The sequence below is a fragment of the Dipodomys spectabilis genome, unplaced genomic scaffold (assembly GCF_019054845.1).
Source record: "Dipodomys spectabilis isolate Male_0828 unplaced genomic scaffold, ASM1905484v1 ptg000783l, whole genome shotgun sequence".
NCBI lineage: Eukaryota > Metazoa > Chordata > Mammalia > Rodentia > Heteromyidae > Dipodomys > Dipodomys spectabilis.
Genome location: NW_024871460.1, coordinates 20401515 through 20425697, shown reverse-complemented (window position 1 = coordinate 20425697; position 24183 = coordinate 20401515). Strand labels below are relative to the sequence as shown.

General features: G+C 32.3%; 1 protein-coding gene across 2 annotated transcripts in view; it reads left to right on the top strand.

Moving 5' to 3' along the window:
* The window catches only part of Vps13b (vacuolar protein sorting 13 homolog B), a 505216-nt gene that overhangs the window by 217195 nt on the left and 263838 nt on the right, over positions 1 to 24183 (top strand). For both annotated transcript variants that reach the window (XM_042673185.1, XM_042673186.1), the window contains exons 24-25: positions 5935 to 6155; positions 14360 to 14563. In XM_042673185.1, the coding sequence (XP_042529119.1) occupies positions 5935 to 6155; positions 14360 to 14563 (425 nt within the window). The remainder of the gene's footprint in view (positions 1 to 5934; positions 6156 to 14359; positions 14564 to 24183) is intronic.

The following is a 24183-nucleotide window of genomic DNA, read 5'->3' as shown; positions in this document are numbered from 1 at the left end:
TGCTAGGGACGAATAATTTGGATACATCATATTTGGAAGGGAAAAATGGTCAACTTTCTAAATGTATATCTTCTATAGTTAAATTTTAACATTTTACTTGAATTCAGTTTTTTTTTTTATTATGAAAATACCGTACAGAGGGGTTTACAATTACCTGGGCAAGGTCAGTTTTTTTTTTTTTTTTTTTTATTCCAGGAGAGCTAGATAGAGCCTGAAGAAAATATGTTTTTTTAAAAAATTATTTTTTAAAGATCTTTTAATCTTCACAATGATAGTCATCATTATCTTAATCTACATTGCTTATAAACTCTCCATGCTCCTTTTGTTGTTGTGATTGTTGTTGTCGGTCATGGGGCTTGAACTCTGGGCTTGGTGTATACTCCTTTTATTCTTCCCTCTTTCCCTTCTTCTATGTAGCTGCTGGCACACCTCGATCCTTTTACTATCTTCACATTTTTACCTTTCCTAGATATCTTATAGTTGTATTCATATCACATGTAGCCTTGCTGCTTAGGACAGTTTCTCATTCACCTTCTGGGGAATATTCCATTGTATAGTGAGATCACATTTTGTTTATTGATTTACTAATATGTATTGTTAGCAGTTTTGTCTACTGAGTAATGATGTTGTATAAGCTTGTATGGTTGAATGTTATAATTGATCATGTATGGAATTTTTGAGGTGAGATTACTAGGTTCCCATTAAAATCTTATATTATGTTTCAAGAAAATGCCAGAGTACTTCCTAAATGGTTTTACTATTTTAAATTCCATCGTCAATGTGTTAGAGTTTTACTTTCTATATATCCTTGATAGATACCTATCCTTGATAGATAAACCAATCTAATAGGTGTGTAGTGGCATTTCATTGTCATATTTACTTGTGTACTTGTAATGAGTCATTTTGTTTTGTGCAGTTTTATGAATTTAATATGATTTGTGTATCTAGTAAAATATGTATTTAAGTCATTTTTATATTTTTGAATTCTTCTGCAAGAATGGATTCTAGATGCTATTATTTTTTTCACATAAATCATTTAGTAGTTCTTATGGTGATGACCTATTTACTCATTTCCAAAATGGTTTCTTTGAAGCATAAAAATTTAAATGTGCTGAATTTAATTGTCAGTTTTGTTTGAATCATTCTTTTTAATTTCAGTGTTAGCTACATTTTAATATGTAGCTTACTTACAGGTATTTTTTTGTATATTCTGTGAAGCAAGAGTCTAAGGTGACTTATGTTACCTTTGCACATTACTATTTTCTCAAAAATTCATACATTCTCTGTTGAATTGTCTTGATATAGTTGTTAAAATTTAGTTAATAATGTAAATTCCTTTCTAGACTCTTAATCCTAATCCATCAATCTACATGCCTGTTCTTATCTGGCATACAGTACCGTACAATTTTCATTACTGTAGTATCAATTTAAGTTTTAAAATTAGATCATAGAAGTTATCAAAGTTCCTTTTTTGTTGAAAAACTCTTGTTTGTTCTATATCTTTTTCCTTTTTATAAACATACTAACATTTACTTAATAATTTCTACAGAAAGAACTTGCTAAGATTTTGGTAAGACTTATTTTGAATTTTTTGGATAATAGGAAATTTGGTATCTTGATCACTTTGAGTCTTTGAATCCATGAATGTAGAATGTTTCATCATTTTCTTAGGATTTATTAACCATTGTTTTGTAGATTTTAATATATAAGTTTTATACTTCCTTTATTTTATTTACTCTTATTTTATCTAATGTTGTTATCAAATTATTAATTAATAATAAATTAATATCATCTGTATGGCATTTAGTTCTGTTTTCTTTTTTACTACAATACATCAGCTAGGCTCTCTTTTCTAGTGTTGCATAGAACTAGTGAGAATAGACAGTCCTACTAGACTGAGATCTGGAGAATTGTGGTTTTAAAGCCAAGTAAGGCAGAAAAGTCAGGCCGACTTCATCTCCAGAAAAACGAGCAAAAAGATGTGCTAGTGTGTGGCTCAACTAGTAGAGTGTCAGACAAATGTAGAGATCTAAAGGCAGTCCTGAATTCAATTCCTAGTAACACACACACACACACACACACACACACACACACACACACACACACACCCACACACACATTCAAATACAGTACTGTGGACTTTTCATAGATGCTATTCATTACTTGGGGAATGATCCATTCTATTAATAGTTTATGAAGAGTTTTTATTACGAGTTGCTTTCAAATTTTGTCAAATACTTTTATAAATTTATTGAGATGATCAGTTTTTGTACTTTTCTGCTATTATATATATTGACCAACCTTAAATTAAGTAATTTTGCATGATTAGATAACTAATGAAGGATATAATGTACATCTAGAATTGTCCATTTGGTTTCAATGTGCCATCCTTTTCATAAAGTGCTACATAGGTTTATTCATATTATGAATATTTGTCTTCAGTATTCCTAAAGAATGACTTGAGAAGCCTTTCTTTTTTCCTCCCTTATTGTCAGAGCTTATAATGTGCTGACATTGTTTCATTAAGGATCAATGGATTGTACAGCCTGTAGGCCAAAATCAAAATATTAGAGAACAGACTTGTAGTCTTTTCCTATTTTTTGTGTGATGTCTGAGGCCATCTGCTTGTTTTGATAATTTTGTGCAGTCCTATTATACTTGATGTTATAAGTATCCAAATGACCTCTAGCAGAAAACACTTCCCCAAAGCATTTATTATAAAAGGATATTGCATCTTGTCAAAACCTTTTTCAACACCTATTGAGATGATCACATGATTCTTGTCTTTATTTCTGTTGATGTGTTGTATTACATTTATTGATTTATGTATGTTGAACCAGCTTTGATTCCTTGGATGAATCCCATGTGATCCTAATTGAATTTAGTTGAACAATATTTTATTGAGAAGTTTTGAATCTTTGCTCATCTAAAAGATGGAACTATAGCTCTAAGTTTTCATGGGTTCCTATACCTGGTTTTGGGAAAATTCATAGAATGAGTTTGTTAGTGATCCTTCTCTATTTCACCAAAGAGTGTGAGGAGTATTGGTGTTCTCCTTTAAGGCCTTGTAAAATTCAGCTGTAAACCCATCAGGTCCTGGACTTTACTTGGACGAGCAGTCTTTTATTGTAATTTCAATTTCATTACTTGTTATGGATCTATTTAATTGGTTTGTTTTCTTGGTTCAATTTAGATATAATTATGTTCTCAGAGAATTGTATCCATTTCTGCCAGATTCACCAATTTATTGGCTTCAATTGGGTTTGCAAATTCTTTCCTTATAATCTGAATTTTGCTTATTATCTGATGTGATATCCCCATTTTTCTTTCTAATTTATTTATCCAGGTGATTTCTTCTGTTAATCAGGTTTGCTAAGGACTGCCAATTTTTTTTAATATTTTGAAAGAATCAACATTTTGTTTTGTTGACTCTGTCTTTAATTCATTTATTTCTGATCTAATTTTTGTTATTTATTCCTATCTACTGGTTTTGTGTTTGGCTTGTTCTTATTTTTCTGGGAGCTTGAGGCACATCATTAAAGTTTTGAGATTTCTCTAATTTGTTTAAGTATATGTCCATTGATACAAACATCCTTTCAATACTACCTTAGGTGTGTCCCAGAGGTTCTGGTAGGTGTTATGTTTGTTTACATTGATTTCCAAAAACTTTTGGATTTCCCTTCTTATCTTTTCCATGACTCACTGATCATTCAGCAGTGTTTTGTTCAGTTGTCATGAGTCTGAGAGTTTTCTGTAATGGTGTTTGGTGTTGAGCTCTAATTTTATTCCAATGTGGTCTGTCAGAATACAGAGAATAATTTCAGTTTTCTTGAATTTGCAGAGATTTGCTTTGTAACCCTAGGATATGGTGTGTTTAGAAGAATATTCGCTGGGCTTCTGAGAATACGTATTTTAACACTGCTAGGTGGAATATTCTGTAGATGTCTGTTAAGTCCAACTGGTCAATACAGTTATTTAATTCTGCAGTGTCTTTGCTAAGTTTTTGCCTGAATGATCTATCCAATGGTTAACAATAGTGTGTTGAAGTCATCAGTAATTAATATATTTGGATCTATGTATATTTTTTAGGTCAATTAGTATTTGATGAGTTTGGTTGCCCTAGCATAGATATTTAGAATTCTTAGGTTTTCCTGATAGTTTCTTTTACTAATATGAAATGTTCTTCTTTGTTTCTTTGACTAATTTTAATTTGAAAAGTTTTATCTGATATTAGTATTGCTACTCTAGCCTATTTATGAAGGCCATTTGCTTGCAGACTTTGTTCTGGCCTTTAATCTTGAATAGATATTTTGCCTGATTATTTCTTGTTGGCAAAATATTTTATGTTCAAGGCAAGCTAAGTACAACTGTCCTGCCCAGATATTATTATTCATTTCTCATTGTTCTAGTCAAGTGAGACAATTTGAATGTTTGTTAGCTTTTAATTTTACTGTTTGGTGAGGATGTTTTGAATGTGCACACTTAATGATCATCTACTATACAGTGGAACCTATAGTATAGCACATTTTGATTTTTTAAAAACATATAGCATACTCTACTTAGTAATTCACTTGATATTTTTTTCTTAAGTGGTTAAAAAATGGAAGTATAACAACTTTGTGAGCCTGGTCTTTTGTTTGGATACCTCACTACCCAGAATGGAAAAATATAGAAAATATTTATAATTTTATTGTGAATGGCAGAAGGTGCATTTATGACTGGTTTTGATATTATCTCATTTATATATTTAATATATTAAATTATTTCTGTGTCAGTAAGCTCTTCTCTGATGAGAAAATAAACTAATGTTCTCTATTTTAAATAATTAAATTATTTGAAAAGAACTGTACACTATCCTATTTATATTGACATGTGCTAGTTTAATGTCAAAGGCAGACTATGTTTTAGGAACATGTTTTCAGCAAAATGACATCACAATAATAAGCATTTTCAAGTATTCTAATGTAAGTGGGCTTCTTTTATTTTGGTGACACTGAAATAGAATTAAGGGCCTTACATTTACTATGCCTTTAGTGTTTTGCCCAGGTCAACCTTTTACCAGAAGTCTCTTAGCTGTGTCTACTTAGAATCAAGGATTATGTGACAACTTCACTAGCCCATAAATGAGCTTTTAGACATGATTTCACTATGTTACTTAATCTATTAGGCATATTAGGCATAATAATAACTGAGCAATTTTATCTCAGAAACTTATATTAACAAATCTATCCTAGATAAATTATTGACAGATTAAAAAGTATCAAAGAATAAAAGCTATTTCATATTATGAGTGCTAAATTTTGTTAAGTGTATATATTAGAAAAAAATTATATTACACATATGAATCACTTAGGGAGTTATATTGAAACACATAGTAGGTCTTACCAACAGAAATTCTAAGTAAATATGAATTAGAGCCCAGAAACCTCCGTTTTAAGTAAGCACATAATTCTCATGTAAGTTCTGCAACAAAACATAGTTGTTTATTATTCTTATTTTTCATACCACAGCCAAGTCAAGTTATTTTCCATGAGAATTTTCCTAATTTAATCTATTTTCAGTAGTCTCCATGATAAGGTTCATATGCCTCTAACAATTTATACTGTGCAACCCAATAGTAGATAGAAGAGCATATGAAAACTTATATTTTCCATTTTAAATCTATTTTTATTCACATATTTGTTGTAATGTATATAATTATTAAAAGTGAAGTATATTGTAAGTATAAATATAAATATTTGCTTTTAAAGAGCATGTAAATTATTGGACACTTTAGTCTCTTGATACTCTCTTTGCTTATGATGCAGTATTAAATATTTTGTAGTATTATACAATATTAAGGATTTTGTAGTATAAATAATTGGTAATTTACTATAATGTGACAGTTAACTGTTTGTTTTCTGCTCTCCTACTCTCTTTTGTTCCCTTTATCAGGTGATGCTTTTCCTTGGACCATCAACTTACATCACTTCAGCATATATACCCTTCTTGGAAAACAAGTGACACTTTGTCTTGTGGAACCTATGGGTTGTACCTCTACTCTAGCTGTAACATCTCAGAAACTACTTCCTACAGGACCTGATGTGAGACATTCATTTGTTGTCTGTCTCCATGTTGACCTAGAATCACTAGAGATAAAATGCTCAAATCCCCAGGTTGGTATAATTGACTTATGAAAGGAATGTTAAAAAGTAGTATATTTTAAAAACCATTATCATCCTTTTGGTTTTTGAACAGTGCTTCTTCTGTTAAGTACTCTAATTTATATTTTAACCAGACTATCAAAGAGTGGTTAACCTAAGAATTGCTTTGGAAGCCTTTCAGAATTTGTAATATAAATTTTTCTAAAGAGATATCAATTTCAGAATAAATTGTTCTATTGGATAATGGTATGAAATCAGCAGCGGATGTGATGTTTTTAAACAGTGAAGAACATCTTACTATTAGACTAGAATGATTGGGCTGGGAAGTTGGCTCAGTGGTAGAGCGCTTGCCTTGCATGCCTGAGGCCCTGGGTTCAATTCCTCAGCACCACATAAGCAAAAAGAAAAAACCCGGAAGTGGTGCTGTGACTCAAGTGGTAGAGCGCTAGCCTTGAGCTGAAGAGCTGAAGGAAAGTGCCTAGGCCCAGAGTTCAGGCCCGATGACCAGACCCAAAAAAAAAAAAAAATAGACTAGAATGACCTATTGAAGTGATCAAGTAAAATTTTCAATCAAACTTCCCTATCCTGATATATTTTAAGAAAACAAATGATACTACTGTATACTGTATCACAAATCCATTTGTTTTCAGTTGCAATAAGCCAATCATACTTTATTTCTCATATGTTCTTTTTCTTTTGTTTGTTTTTGTCAGTTGTGGGGCTTGAACTCTGGGCATAGGCGCTGTCCCTCAGCTCTTAAGCTTAAGGCGAGCACTCTATCACTTGAGCCACAGCACCACTTCCTCAAATGTATATTTTGATATGACTTAAGATAGCTTTGGTTTGTGAAAATTATTAATTACATAAAATTTGTAAATTCCTTCATTAAACTCAAGTAGGTTGAACTATATTTTTCATATAATCACTGTTGTGATTTTTAAAACAACTCTTTTTGGAATATTATTAGACCTTACAAGTACTCTATTCTGTCTTTACTAGTTTTTAGCTCATTTTCAGAGTATTTTTAGGTAATTTCTGTCATCAATGAATATTTTATAGAGCATACTTAATACTATTTTTCCTCTCCTTTTTTCTTGGTCCTCTCCATCTTCCATATATTATACAGTTTGGTTTAACTTTTACGTGTTTTTGTTTACTTTGGAAAGACTGAATTATCTATTATTTTAGTAAGGGTCAGTGTTAAAAATGTAAACACTAAACAAGACAGCTATTAAAACAACTCTGACAAAAACTTAACAGAATATCCTCAGTTATAAGGCATTTTTAGAATCATTAGTAAATACTTTTGAATAACATTAAATGATTCTATTTAATGGTCATTATGACTCATAGTGGTAGAGAAGAGAGTGATTATAAGTTGATTTACCATCTCATAGATTACTCTCTGAGTGTTACTAGTAATGGTTGCTTTGAGGTGTTTCCTAGAGGAATGGAAATTTATAGATAATATTGAGTTCCTTATAAAAATGTCCTATCCCCTGTATATTAGAATATGACCATATGTGGTAATAAGGTTATGACAGGTAAGCAAATTAAAATGAAATTATCAATCACATCCTTATAAAAAGCAGAAATTTAAATACAAAAGCAGAATGTGATATGATGAGACGTAGAGTGAGTAGCATGTCAATGGCAGAACTGATAGAGCTGCAGTCTTTAACCCATTTTTTGGTTGATGGTGAAGGATAGAAGAGTCTGGTTTCATTTTTAAGCACCATTTATTCAGAAAGAATTGGCCTTTCTCCATTGTATTTTTCTTGGCACCTTTTAAAAAACTGTAGATTTGTGTGTTCACTTCTAGGTCTCATTGTTCTGTTTTTAATGCTAGTACAATCACTGTATTTTAGTTTTTGTTGTATATTTTTAAATCAGGTACTATAATGACTCCTGCATTTTTCCTTGTTTTCTGTAAAGCTTCTGCACCCTGTGTAGCTTCAGCTGCTGAGTGTTTTCATTTGTTTTGTTTTTTTGGATTCTTTTTTGTTACTGTGGCTTCAGCCTTATTTTAGGATTATTTCTTCTATTTCAGTGAAAAATATCATTGGTATTTTGATGACAATTGCACTGAATATGTAAGTTGCTTTGGGTAGTATGGGAAATTTAATATTGATTTTTTTCTAATTCTTGATTACAGGCTATCTTGTTTATGTGTGTCTTCAGTTTCTTCTGGCAACTTTTGTAATTTATTGTAGAGGTATTTCATTTTTTTCATCATCATTATTATTATGGATGGGTTTGATTCCTATTTCAACTCATAGTTTAAATTTCTTTTTTAATATATTTTTTCTACGTATATACATATATATTTTTATTATTTTTTTTGTCAGTCATGGGAGTTGAACTCTGAGCTTGGGCACTGTCCTGAGCTCTTCAGCTCAAGACTAGTGCTCTACCGCTTGAGCCACAGTGCCACTTCTGGTTTTCTGATGGTTAATTAGAGATAAGAATCTTATGGACAATCCTGCCTTGGGCTGGTTTTGAACTGTGATCCTCAGATTTCAGTCTCCTTAGTAGCTAGGATTATAGGCATGAGCCACTGGCACCCGGCTCTGTGTATAGATTTTGTGTCCTGCAAGTTTATTGAATTTAGTTATTAGTTCTGATGCTTTATTAGTAGAGACATCAGGATTTTTATCTATAAAAACTATGTCATTTCAGTAAATGTTTGAATTCCTTTTTTTCTTTGTGATTTGGAATGTTTAATTGCTTTAGGTAGGAGTTCTTGTGCTTTGCTGAAGAAGAGTGGTGAAAATGAATACTCTTTTTTTTCATTCCTTGGAGATAACCTCCTTTTTTTTCTTCCTTTCTTAGGATGCTGGCTTTTGGCTTATTATACATTGCCTTTATTATTATTGAAGTGTATCTCTTCTAGACCTGGTTTGTTCACTTTTGTCATTGAAGTGTGTTAAGTTTCATAAGATGCTTTTCTTCATCTATTAACATGATCATATAGAATTTTTTTTATTCTCTTCATGTAATGAATCTCAGTTACTGACCTCCATATGTTGGATTTTCCTTATGTCCATGAGATGAATCCCAGTCAGTCCATGAGATGAACCCCATTGTGAATAATGGTTCCAGTGTGCTCTGATAATCAGTATGCTAGTGTTTATTTGAAAGCTTCTGCATTTATGCCCTTTAGCTTTTTGCTGTTGTTGTGTTTTCACCTGGTTTCATATCAGAATTAGTTCTCTACTCTCTAGTCTTCTGCTCTGATTTATTATTGTTTTCCTATTACAGATTTTCTGTTTGTTTTCTTCCTTTTTTTTTAAACTTCCTTGAGATACATTAATAGGTTGTTTGAGATGTCTGATACAGGAATTGCGATTGCTAAAGAAATTCCCTTTTAGCATTACATGTGTGTGTGGGGTGTGTGTGTGTGTGTGTGTGTGTGTGTGTGTGTGTGTGTGTGTGTGAGAGAGAGAGAGAGAGAGAGAGAGAGAGAGAGAGAGGTCATGTTTTCGTTGTCATTTATTTCCAGAAATATTTTAATTGATTTCTTCTTTCTTTTATTGGTTATTCAGTAGCAACTTGTTTAATATTCATTTTTTATATATGTTCCAAAGTTTGGGTTATTATTTTCCAGTTTTGTTTTATTTTAGTCTGAAAAGATACTTTATATGGTTTCTATCTTGGAGAAACTTCATGTACTATTGAAAGAATGTATATTCTGCAATTATTAGATAGAACATTATATATATGCTTGTTAGGTACATTTATTCTATTGTTTTTCTGTAAATTTGTAGACTGAAAATCTCTCCATTGCTGAAAGTAGTGTATTAAAGTTCCTGAATATTTATCAGTATTTTTCTCCCCCTTTATACCTATTAATGCTTGGTTTATGCTTATGCATTGAGTTGCATATACATAAATATGTATATGTAACATGAGTGTATATATATATATATATATATATGAAACATGAGTATTTTACATACTGTGCTTAATATTAAAACATTCTTAATTTGTAGAATTACAGTTCATTGATAGATTTCTGATGATTTGTTCTTATTAATTTATGTGTTGTTGCGGGTTTCTTTGCATGAGTCCTGGGACTTGAACTCAGGGCCTAGGCACTGTGCCTGAGCTTTTGCTCAAGGTAGCACTCTACCACTTGAGTCATAATGCTACTTCCGGCTTTTCTGTTGATGTGGTACTGAGGAATTGAACCCAGGGCTTCATGCATGTTAGGCAAGCACTCTACCACTAAGCCATATTTCTTGATCTCAGAATAATTGATCATTTAAAAAATAATTTTCTATTATAGATGCAGTCTCTTAGCCTTTGTTTCTCTGGAAATGTATTTATCTTTTATTTATTTCTAACTTATAGCTTTGCTAAGTACAGATGGCAATCTTTTCCTTCCGTCCTGTAAAAAATTTTGTGCTATTCTCCTTTGGTCTTTAAGGTTTCTGCTGACAAGTATGCTCTTGGGCAAATTGGAACACTATTGTTGTTATGTGGTTGTACAAAGAAGTTACAATTCCATAAGATGTACTGTACAGTGCATCTTGAACAATGCCACCCCTTTCATCCTTCTCACCCATTTCCCCCTCCCTTCCCTACCCTCAAGTTACATAAAAGTTAAATTTTTCATAATGTACAATATAATGACTGCATTTGCTTACCCTTTGAGCACTCTTAAGTGTTACTTTTTTTCCTTGCCTTAATGTCTATTATTCATCTTATTTGACTATATCTCTTGATGTCAAAATTTTTTGACCTCTTGACTGCTGACATTAGACATCCTTGAACACAGGTTTGATGAGTTTTATGTTACTGTCTCCTTGAATAAATCTTTGTACAACAATGGCTTTCTAAATGCCCTCTTAAACCTCATTAACCTAAATATTTGACATCTTACCAGTACTGCAAGGGTCTTGTAAGGCTTCTTGATTCCTATTATTCTTTGTTTTTCCTCTCCTCCAACTATATATTTTCAGAGGCCATCTTTAAGCTCTGTAATTCTTTAAAAAAAAATTTTTAATTGTGAAAATACCATACAGAGGGGTTACAATTAGATGGGCAAGGTAATGAGTACATTTCTTATCAAGCATTGTTGCCCCTGCCTTTGTTTCCCCTTCCCATTCCCCCCCACCCCCACCAAAGTTGTAAAGTTCGTTTTTCGACATAACGTCTTGTACATCTCATTGTTCCAGTGGGTCCTGTATCCCTATTTAAACAATTAGTTTTTTCCCTTCCCCTCAGCAAATTATACCAACATCAAATATAGTGAAAACAGGGGTTATAGCATGGGGGAGGGGGAGGGACATACTAGAGCTCCCCTATACTCAGCAATCCCACTTTTAGGCATTTACCTGAATGATCTGCAATTCTTTTGTTCATTAGATTTGTTCTCATATTTCTGCTGCATTTATGATAGAAGTGCCATGTTTTTAATTCTTCTTACTATATATATATATTTTTTTGTTGGTCATTGGGCTTGAACTCTGGGCCCTGGAAGCTGTCCCTCAGCTCTTCAGCTAAAGGCGAGCACTCTACTAGTTGAGTCACAGCGTTACTTCCGGTTTTCTGGTGGTTTATTGGAGATAAGAGTCTCATGGACTTTTCTGCCCAGGCTGCCTTTGAACCAAGATTCTCAGATCCTGAGTAGCTAGGATTCCAGGAATGAGTCACCAGCGCCCAGCTTACTATGATTTTTGCTTTAAGGATTGGTCTTTTTAAAGATATATTATTAGCTTATATCAATTACATAGGGGGAATTTTTATTCTTACATCTCCTCACATGTTTATTCTGTATTTCAATCAATTTAATTCCCCTAAACCACACTTTCTGCTCCTCTCACCCTAAAAGATAGTACCCCCAACAGGCTTCCTTATTCCATTTTCCTAGTTAGAAGTTACTTCAACAATATTCAGCTTTCTTTATCCTTACTGCTAACACATCTGTCCCACTTGTCCCCATATGTGCTAATGGGCTCCAGTGCTACTAAGCGGTGTCACATCTTGGGTTCACATTCTAGTCCTGGTTAGGACCAAAATCTACCCTGCTACCTAATCTATACTGCTGAAGTGAATCATAGCCCAAGATTGTTGCAACTAGCCTTAAATGATGCTGGACAGAATAGGTGATCGTTAGACAGGGCAATTTTTCTAACTGTCCCCTTTGCTGTTACAGACATTTATATACATGTCTTTCTATAGACAGTGGTTTTCACAGGAAGGGGAGGATATTTAGGAGGACAATGGCTGAATCTTATAGTAAATATAACTGACCTTTTCTAAAATGATTAAAGTGAAAATTTTACATTGTCATCCCAGGAGAATGAGTGTTAAGTTGTTCTGTATTCTTGCTAATAATTGCAGTGGTTATGTTTTTAATTGTACACATTCTAATATTATGGCTTTGATTGGCCGAGTGTTTGAATTTTATTTGAATATTGAATCTCAAATATTTATCCTCAAATATTGGTGTAACTTTTTTTTAGGAGAGAGAGAAGAACCTGAGTTTTCTGTTAGCTGTTTCTTTGAAAATAAAAATATGTTTAAAATTTATGTCGTAGTTTGCTTAGTACTTTAAAGAAAATATACTTGTTGACATTCATTTACAGCTTTTTAATGATTACAGTTAAAAGCAGCAACAAGAGGACCTGGCATTGGTGGCTCATGACTGTAATCCTAGCTACTCAGGAGGCTGAGATCTGAGGATCATGGTTCAAAGCCAGCCTGGGCAGGAAAGTCCATGAGACTCTTATCTCCAATAAACCACTAGAAAACTGAAGTGGCACTGTGGCTCAAGTGGTAGAGCGTTAGCATTCAACTGAAGAGCTTAGGGACAGTGCCCAGACCCAGAGTTCAAGCCCCACAACCGACCAAAAAAATAAAAAAGTAGCAACAAGGGAACAGCATTTTAGATAAATAAACCTCATGTTCTTAGATATATGTAGAACTTGTTCTCTTTGGTTTATACTCTCCATATTCTAAGTTCTTTTAAGAAATCAGTATTAAAATACTTGTTTTGCAACAAAATTGCTTCTTTTTAGTGGGGAAAATTATCATTATGAAGGAGAAGAAATGTTGAACTAAAATTCCACTCAGAAGTTTTGTGTGTGCGGGTGTTTAGCATTTTCTTTGTGCGGGTGTTTAGCATTTTCTAGACGTTAGAGTATTTTTAAAGAAAAATACCTATAACCTGAGATTTTATAACATCAGTACTCAAAAAACAGAAGAATACTCTAAACCCAAGTACTGTTTTATATCAAATAAGGATCGACACTCTTTTTTTATGCATCTGTTCTGCCCACATGAGAAGCCAGCTTCATCATCTGGATGTGTCCTGGAGCTGAAATGTCTTATAAATATAAGAATTTCACTTTTTAAAAATGGCAAACAGAATATGGTATCCAGCTGTGGATTTGCTTATATATCATGTTTGCATTTTTCCCTGAGCTTGTTTTATACAGTATATGGCAATATGTTGTCATACAAATTCCATGATTAATGTTTATTTATGAAATCTTATATAAATATCTTAGAACTCAGTCAAACAATGTGCAAGTAAAATAGTTTTTTTCAGAATTTGGAAAGTACAAATCCCAGAGGAGTAGTAGATTGACTAAGTTCTTTACAAAAAAAAAAAGTCTCATATGTAACCTTTTCCTTTTCCAATTCTATTTTATATCATTTTTTTTTTTTTTTTTTTACTGTTGGTCATGGTGCTTGAACTCTGGGCCTGAGCGCTGTTCCTCAGCTCTTTAGCTGAGGGCTAGCGCCCTACCAGTTGAGCTACAGCACCACCTCCTTTATATCATTCTTTTACAACTTATTTTGCCATGTGGGAAATACAGTTTATAGCTTAGAAAACTAAAGAATGTTTAGATGTGGAAATTATTCAGAAATAAGGATAGCAATCATTTTGTAATTTATACATTAATTATTTTGTGTTACATATTTGTTTTCTAAGTTTGACTCTATCCTGAGTATATCGGATATGTTTACATTTGTTTCATTTTAGTGGTGCTTACTATCATTGTTTTAATTCATAGAAGTGATTGGTTAATTATAAAGTATGCTGTGTGTATGACACTGATTATAAGTATGAATAAATCATCAACAGTAAAACTGTTGGTAGATACTTGTTTTGCTGATTCTTTTATTTTTCAGTTGGATTTTCTTATGTTTACATTTTAACAGATTGTGACTAGATGTTGAAAACTATTTTCTCTCCTGCTCAGGTCCAACTCTTTTATGAACTAGCTGATACCATGAATAAGGTCTGGAATAAGATTCAGAAGAGAAGCAACCTCAGTCCATCTTCAGTCTATCCAGAGACAGTGGCAGGCCCTGTTCCTAGTTCTCCAGTTCGAAGCAGTGTAGGTACAGCTCCTCCAGATACTAGCACATGCAGCCCATCTGGAGACATTGGAACTACTACTGAGGTAAGTGTTTTTGCAAAATTCTGTTACAAAATGTAGGGTAATATATAACACAGAGTTCCGTATCAGTATAGAGGGTGAAGGTGACCTCACCACTGTGGAAGCTGCCAGATTCAGAAGGCTCATGAAGTGTTCTGGTAGTAGTGACTGTGTAATATGTTCCTTTGAGGTCCAAGTATTTTTTATCACTTACAGTAGGTTGTGAGGTAGTTTGAGATCATGCAGGGTCTGTGCAATGGTAGAAAGTTAGGACATGGTAAAGGTGTGTTTCCTCAGGGGTATAGAAACATAGAAGCTGAGTGTAAAAGAGGCTCTGAGCCTAAGCCACCTTTTAAAATCAGGAAATTACTGTTATGTTTACTTTAGTAATTTTCATCCCTGTGACCACCCTAACTTCATCTGGCATACCAGTGCTTTTTTATATAACAAATATTTTATAATGGCTTCTTTATTGTCCTAGAGTAAAAAAAAGATATAATATGAAATGAAAATAAAAAAATTATAGAACACACACTTTTTTTTTTTCTTTTTGCCAGTTCTGGTTCTTGAACTCTGGGCCTGGCTGCTGTCCCTGAGCTTTTGTGTGCAAGGCTAGCACTCTACAACTTGAACCACAGCCCCAGGGCCTTTTCTGCCTGGACTGGTTTCATACTGATCCTCAGATCTCAGCCTCCTTAGTAGATAAGATTATAGGCATAAGCCAGCAGCTCCTGGCTTATACATATAAGTAATGTGCATTATAAAAGTGTTTTGTCCTGACTTCATTGGAAGACAAAATGGAGTAGTCAAATACATGTAATGACTGAACATGATGGTTACAAATAGATTTGTCCAAGTCAATACTAAATACCACAAATGCTATTGTTGTTAGCATGTTTTTCTGAAATAATGACAACTTTTTGAACAAAGCATAGTTAATTCTTTTACTTTAATGGTTGCAATTATGAAACTCAGTATTAAACTCTTTCAAAAATGAAAAAGTTTTTAGATTTTAAAAGTCTATGATCAATTTTTTCTTTTCTTTTTGCTGGATGTGGGGCCTGAACTCTGGGCCTGGGCGCTGTCCCTCAGCTCTTCAGCTCAAGGCTAGCACTCTACCACTTGAGCCACAGCACCACTTCTGTTTTTTTCTGCTTATGTGGGACTGAGAAATCAAACCAAGGGCCTCATGCATGTAAAGCAAGCACTCTACCACTGAGCCACCTTCCCAGCCCAGCTCAAATATTTGTAAATAGTTTTTACCTATGTGATTTGTTTGTGAAAGTATATTATTCTTGATTGTAAATTCTGACTCTAAACCCTTAAATTGCAATAGTGACATAAAATCATCAAATCAATCTAAAACACCCTCATTCATGTCCAGAAAAACCAATACTACTAAATTTTCTTGCTGTGGATTACTATTCTGAAGTATTTGGAGATAGATAGTATGTTTTTGTTTTTTCATAAAGGTACCATTCCCTCTGGAAACAAAGTTATTGGAAAAGTACAGAATAACTGAATACAATAACTGATTGTTAACTTTTTATTTTAAAAATCAATGAAAACAAATAAGCTCTAAAGGGCATATTTCACCTTCTATGAGGTGTTTAAACATATTGGGGTGGATATATTTAACCCCTTGCACAAACAACTTCTCTCTTCTGTATATTCCAAAGCTTAAGATACACAATGACTTAAGTGATGTTATTTCTTCTTTTCTCTTTTGTTTTCTTTTTTCTTTCCAAATGAGTAAAAGGTACAAAGTTCCTATCTCAGGAACCCGTATAAAATTATTGGAATATACCTGTTCTAGAGCAATGGCAGCAATTTTTTTTAAATTGGTGATCCTCAATCTTATTGGTATATAGAAGCTTTGAGTAGTTTACAATAAAGAAAGCTGCTTAACTTTATTGAATGCAGCAGCTGCAAATTTTTTAAAATTACAAATTCTTATTTATTTTCTATCTTTAATACTGTATAAAATGTACTTTGTGAAATTTGGTACAAAGCAAAGTATAAAATAATAAATTATTAGACAAGGTAATTGTAAGATAAATTGATAAATGAACTTAAATCTGCAGACAGTGGAAGTGTTCCATTAAACATTTGTTTGCTAGTCCTGTTTTTAGGAAATGATAGGCTGAACCTAACTTTCTATTTTAAAATTAGTCTTTTGGAACAAGACATTTAAAAACTGTTACATGTGTAGGAGTCACAGAAATGATCATAGTTGTTAGGAACTGCTATTTAAATGTTAGTGTATGAATGGTATAATGATATACTTTGTTTTTTTTCCTTTCCACACAGGACTTTAATGAGAAGGTATCCCACTCAGGGACAATAGATAAGCATTGAATACAAGTGATTAAAATCAGAATTTAAAGTTTGTGGATATAGTAATAATTTTTTTGTCAAATGCCAAACTGTCTATATCTCAAAAATAACTTTTTATTTTCCACTTGATAGAATAGTATGCCACCACAAACACTTATATTTTTGAAGATTATTATGTTTAGCTAATATTTGTTGGACATTTAGTGTATGGCTGCCTCAAAACTATGCAACCTATGCCTCATTAATTATTCCTGACACCATGATGTAAATATTGTCAACCATATGTAGAGATAACGTAATTCCTGGGGAGGTTAATTAATTGCCCAAGGAGGTATAGCTACTAAATAACAGAGGTGGGACTGACCCCAGGTCTACTAAACATCAGAAAACCTTTCACTGAATTATGGAAGTTATGTATTACATTGCTTACAATTTTTCATCAAGTATTAGAGGAATGAAAATTATACATACATACATACATACATACATACATACATATATACACACTTTGGCACAACAACGTAAAACCTTTATAGATGGGGAGACAAAGGCTTGGAAGGAAACATGTGTCATGTGCTGCTCACTTTTGTATCTAAGAATCTGAGATTAATAAGAAATAGTCCATCAAAGCAAAAAAAATTAGTTGGGATGTGGGGTGTGCATGCATGTGTATACACAATAGTGAATTCTAATAAGGCAAACAAATGAATTTAGGGAACTTGAACTTATTTCACTTCCCTATACAGTTGGATAATGGGAGACTTTAGAATTATAAAATGTACAACCTATCCTACATATCATGATAGACTGAATGTGAAATGTTACAGAAATAAATACATTCTACATTTATAGAACTCATCTGTAAGATTTGTAGAGATTTTGTAGAATGACATTATAATTCTTTAAAAAGTGAGTAAGACAAGGTAACAATTTTGCTTTAGTAGGTTTACAGTATAATAGACTAGGAGAATGTTGTCTTTATCAGCAATAGTAAAAGAACTAAAGGGAAAGATTAAGATAGGAAGAAAAATGGGAGGGGCAAGTTGCTTAGTTAAAGAAACATATTCTGGATTTGCTAGGTAGCTTAGTGGAAGAATGCTTGCCTAGCATGCATAAACCATGTACCACAAAAGAAACAAAAGACAAATTAATTCTGATTTTAATAGGATCTTTACATGGCTGCAATTCATTTGGAATTAGAACTCTGTAGCTTTTTTTTTCTGATTGTGATCTGAAGATCAATAATAAATTTACTCATAGTGGATTTGTTTTGTGCTGGCTATGGAATTAAGCTGATCTATTTGACAAAGGAGTAATTATTAAAGACTCAATAAAAATTTTGTAAGTTAATACTCAAAACAAGTAAAACAGATCACAGAAACTCCTTAGTACAACTACTTAGTGATAAAAAATAAAATTAATTAAATTTTAAAAATAAGCTATCAGGCTGGGTGCCAGTGGCTTTTGCCTGCTCAGGAGTCTGAGATTTGAGGATCATAGTTCAAAGTTAGACAGGGCAGGAAAGTCTTATCTTTCAGTTAACCACCAATAAAGCCAAAGTGGAGCTATGTGTCAGATGATAGAGGGCTAGCCTTGAACAAACAAACAGATCTTAACAACAGAACCCAAGCCCTGAGTTCAATACCCAGGACTGGAACAAAAAAATAATAATAAAGGATCAAAGTGTTATGGTTGAGATCTATATAGAGAAATACCAAACATTTTCCAAATGTGTCTTCTTTGCCTATATAATTATGATCAATAAAAGAAATATATGATTTGAAATCTCTGTATGCATCTAAGTTTAAACAACTCTGAAAGTGAGCTGATAAAGATTAATACAAAAATATAATGGTTCTTTTTCCCAGTGTGTACAAATACTTTATGATTCAACTGTGCTTGTTCAGTTCTACCAAAATGTACATTTTGTACCCAGACTTTCATGTCTCATTTCCTATTGCTTTTCTTACTTCTAGAACTATGCTGAATAATATTAGCAACTTTCCTTTCTTTTATTTTTCAGTTCTATTTGGCAAGCTATGTTGTTGTGTTTCTTCGAATAATCATGTTAAAACATGGCTTAGTATTTTGAAGAACATGCCTTTATATTTAAATGTGTCTCCCAGGGAGAGATAAGAGTCATACTTTCTTTGAATAGGCTCAAAAGTCTTTTATGCCTTTTTGGACTTGACATTCCTAAACAGTTTTACCAGCCCTTCTTGTATTCACCATTATCTAGTGATCTTTTAATTACAAGATGACATTCTATTAGCAAAATTGTCATGTAATGAACAGAGCTACCTGTAAATAGATTTAAATATATTGTGCATGTTTGGGGTTAATTATATCACTACTTGCCAACTTTTTAAATTTTTTGGCATAGATTAAAAAATGGTATTGATGAGTACGGTAATCAGAAAAGCTCCAGATTGCTCAGTGTCATTTACTCCAAGCCTCATTGTGAAAACTCTTAAGGGTTTGCAAGTTAATGTGTTAACATCGCTATGATATATCCCACTAGTAAGCAATTTCTGAGTTATAGTTTGTTTTTGATAAATATATTCTTTGTACTTTTTTTATTGCCTCACTAGCAGACGTTAGTAAACCAGAAGTTATTATATTTATTTTGTTTTCATAATTATAGCCCCTTTTCTTCTTGTTATGATAAATATTATGATAGATAAAAGCAGGGATATGGCTGTACACTATCAGATTAGCATGGCATAACTTTCATACAACCAGGACCAAAAATAAAATCAAAAATTAAACAGAAACAACATAGTTATCAATTATCCAACCATAATTTCAAAAGAAGCTGTTCATCAGTTACATATGGTATATTATTGACTACTTGGCTGTTCTGGGTCAGTACCAGTGCTCTTGTCTTTTCAAAAACTGCAAACATAACATTAAGACCTACTAAATTTAAAATGATTAACTTACACTATGTATAGAATTTCCCTGAACCACAGGCCAAACAAAATACATTTTATCAGGTAAATTTCTATTAGCTTTCTATTTTGGAATACTTGATAAACTAAGTATTTTACATTTAGTATCTCTTTTAATTCCCAAACCAGTTTTATGAGATGGATAATATAGTTTAATTAATTAATTTATTTATTTTTGTTGGTGATGGGGTTTGAACTCTGGGCCTGGGTACTATCCCTCAGCTCTTCAGCTCAAGGTGAGTGCTCTACCACTTGAGCCACAGCGCCACTTCTGATTTTCTGATGGTTTATTGGAGATAAGGGTCTCAGGGACTTTCCTGCCCAGGATTGGCTTTGAACCGTGATCCTTAGATGCATGAGCCACTGGTGTACAGCTTAATTAAAATTTTTATAGTAAGGAATTTGTAGCAGGAGAGGGTAAATAATTCACTCAAAGGACAGAAATACTAACTGGCAAAACTACAATTAAAACTTCTGTACTCCAGAGTCTTATATACCTCTTATTTTTGTCGGTTGTGGGACTTGAACTCAGGGTCTAGCTGTTCCTAAGCTCTTTTGCTCAAGGATAGCTGTCTACCACTTTGAGCCACAACTCCACTTCTGGTTTTTTGATGGTAACTTAGAGATAAGAGTCTCATGGACTTTCCTGCCCAGAGTGGCTTTGAACCATGATCCTCAGATTTCAGCTTTCTGATTAGTTAGCATTACAGACATGAGGTCACCAGCCCCTGGCATGAGTATACAATATTTTTATTACATGAAATTTACAGCTTGATCCATTGGTGAATCTTTATCACTTTAATAAGTTGTTGCCTGTGAGTTTTTTCTACTCTGTGTGTGTGTGTGTGTGTGTGTGTGTGTGTGTGTGTGTGTGTGTGTGTGTGTGTGTGTGTAACACTTGATACAACATGGTTCCCAAATTGTCTATTATTTTTATCCTCTTTCTGTATTTTCTATTATTTTTATCCTCTTTCTCCATGTTCCTTAACAATCAATCTCCCTTCCATTCTGCTTTCATTATGTTTGTGTTTTTCTTTCTTTTTACTCAAATATTTTTTTTTTAATTTCTTAGTTTTAAATCTCCCTTTAGGTATTTCTGATCTACTTGGTTTAGATAGAGCTTGATACAGTCAGGAGATTGAGAATGAAAAGAAGTAAAGGGAAGAAAGTAAATCCAAATGTCTTTAAAGATATTTTATTCAGTACTGGTTTGTTACATATTCTTAGTTAGAATAATTTCCTGTCTTTATTATTTGCTTAATGCTAACATGGATGGTCTCGAATTATAATGGAAATTAATATGTGCTGAACATACTGAATGTGTTCGATTATATTTTGAAGTTTTGGCAGAAAGTGTAGATACCAAAGTGGGGAAAAGGGAAAATTAGAGTAGTGTGTTTGGTTTCCATAGTAACCTTGCAAACAAAAAAATAGAATGTTAGTAATTTATTTTCTCTAAGGTGTACTTTTTTTTCTCTTGGATAAAATTATTAAATGATTACTGTTACTTTCCTATTCTTTATTGGAATCTCTCTTTCCTCTCTTCTTCCTTGGTATGGTAGTTTTGCAGAGCTTGTTGCATGAACAAACATGTCTCTTTCAGTTCTGCCCATTTACAAAACTGGATTGTTAATAGTGATTGTCAGAAGATTCTTTTAAGTGAAAATTTTCATTTTATGAATTCAAAAGTAGAAACAGTGATTTGAAGTTAGTGCTGCACAAGGTAGGGACTGCTCCAACTTGTATTTAATTACCATGATCTAAGTATTCTAACTCTGTGGAAAAGAACCTGGAATTGCATAACTTTGATTTTTACTTCTGTAACTTATGATCTCATTATTTATCCTCTGAGACTTAGCCGCATCAGCTGTAAAATTTTAATAATAGTAATACTCTTCTCAATATGTTAGTATAACTAGTTTATTTAAATGTCCTATATAGGTAAATGTCCTATCTCCCATGAGTACAATATTTTCCTTATTTATTTTTGTCTTTTTAAATTTCAGTAAAAGTTTGCTTCTCTTTGTATATTGGATGGCTTGTTTTATACCAGATTTATTCCTCAATATTTGATACTTTCGTCAGTTGAGGATATTACTATGTACTTCATCTCCCTTCTTTGTTAATTAGTTTTCAAATGTTAAACTGATCTTGCATTTCTGTAATGAGCTTGACTTGGTTGTATTTGTATTTTCCTTTTTAAGGATTTTTAAAATCTATAATCCTAAGTGATACTGGCCTTTGATTTTTTTCTTACAATAATAATATTATCATATTTGTATATAAAGGTAATACTGCCTTCATAGAATACATTGAAAATGTTAGCTTTTGCTTTTCATTACAAAAAGTATGATTTTCAAGTGAAAAATCTCTAATTATTCTATATACCTACTGTAATAAAAAAAATCTCCATTGAAAAGCATTTCAATATAACACATTCTTAAATTGGAGGGTTGTTAAGCATTGTTTAGATAGACAGGAATTTTTAACCTAAAAGATTATTAGAGAACAGGAAGAAGGAAGTGGACAAAAGACACTAATTTTTGTAAAATATTTACAAGAAACCTTTATAAAACTACAGAGCTATAGAACTGCTATGTTTCTGGAAGCTGAATTTTATCCCAGTATTGATAAAACTTTGAATATTAGTCTGATGATCTGATATATATGTATATATATATATATATATATATGTACATATATGTATGACACATATATCAAATAAGAGAATCCAGAGGGTTTCACTAGCTTTGAACTCTTTTACTATCATTTTATAGTTAGGTATTTTGTGAAACTTTGGGCAACATGACATTAAGCTTTTCAGCTCTGCTAAATTGTATTTAAAATCATGAGGGGAACATTTTACCTTACCTTTTTTTTTTTAGTTTATTCTATGATTTTGTAAATTTCATAAATTTGATACTACAGAAACCTTTATCAAACACCATTAAAACATTTAACAAATCACCACTAAAAAACACTTAATATTTTGATTATTCCTTTTCAAAACCCCAAAACACACCCACAAATATATACAAAATTACATACTTTCCTTACATGATTAATTCACAATCTATGTGCCTGAATATTATTATAAACAAAATGATATTTTTGAATTGTTGAATTTTTAGTAGTATTGGTGATGATAATTTAGAAAGAATAATTATTATGAATGGCTAGTTATTATCAATAGTTATATTGATGAAATTAAATCTCTCCAATTCATTTGTGATTTTAGACAAGTCAATTTAACTTAAAAATATTTACCTTGTATGTATGTGTAGTGTTTTTGATTATTCAGTAATGGTACAACAATAAAATGTCAAAGCTTGAGCAACAACTAAAATGTGTAGGACATGGTGTCTGTCTATAATTCTATTACTTGGGAAACTGAAGCAGAATAATAACTGTTTGGAGGAGCCTGGCTAAATAGAGACTCCCAGGCTACCTGGAGTACATAGAAAGACCCTGGTTATTTTCATATGTGCGTACACACATATATACATATATACACATATATATACACATACATACATATAGCAGACAAAACCAGGAAAGAGAAAGACAAGAGAGAAAGAGGGGAAATAGGTTATAAAAATGTTGAGGAAGTGCTTAGAATACCATTTTACCTAAAGTAGAACTTTCTATATTAACTTACAAATATTTAGAAGCTTAGCACCATGGAATAATTCGACCTACAATGTTTATTATTCCAAGATTAAAACTACTAATTAGCAGCCTAGTTAAAAATCATTGTGTGTGTGGCACTGTGGCTCAGGTGGTAGAGCCTTTAGGAAAAAGAGGCTCAGGAACTGCTCCCAGGCCCTGAATTCAAGCCCCACAACCGACAAGAAAAAGACAGCAAAAATCAAGTGTGAATTACTTCCTTTCTTAATGTTTTTAATTATTTAAAATACATTAATTTTGAAAACATCACTATGCTGATGAAAAGTTAATATTGAACTCAGAAATTGATAGTGACTGTTACTATTTTTTGTCTTTAAAAGTAAATAACCTATCCCATAATTTTCTTCAGATTTACATGCAAACAGCCCTTTAGATGATAGATTTTGCTTGAAATTTTTATTTATTATTTTAAGAGTGTTTTGAAATTATTTTAAATCTTTTTCTAGAAATAAACATTTCAATTAGTGTTTTTATTTAGATAATTTTATTCACAATATTTAGGGATAAACTTTTACCTTTTAATTATGTATTTGAAGTCCACATTGAAATTGCAGATATCATTTTTATACGTTTCAAATAAAAATATGCATTTGAAAAATCATAAATTTAAAATGTATTTTGCTATCTAAATAGTTGTTTTTTGTTCATGTTTGTAAAAAATATTATTGT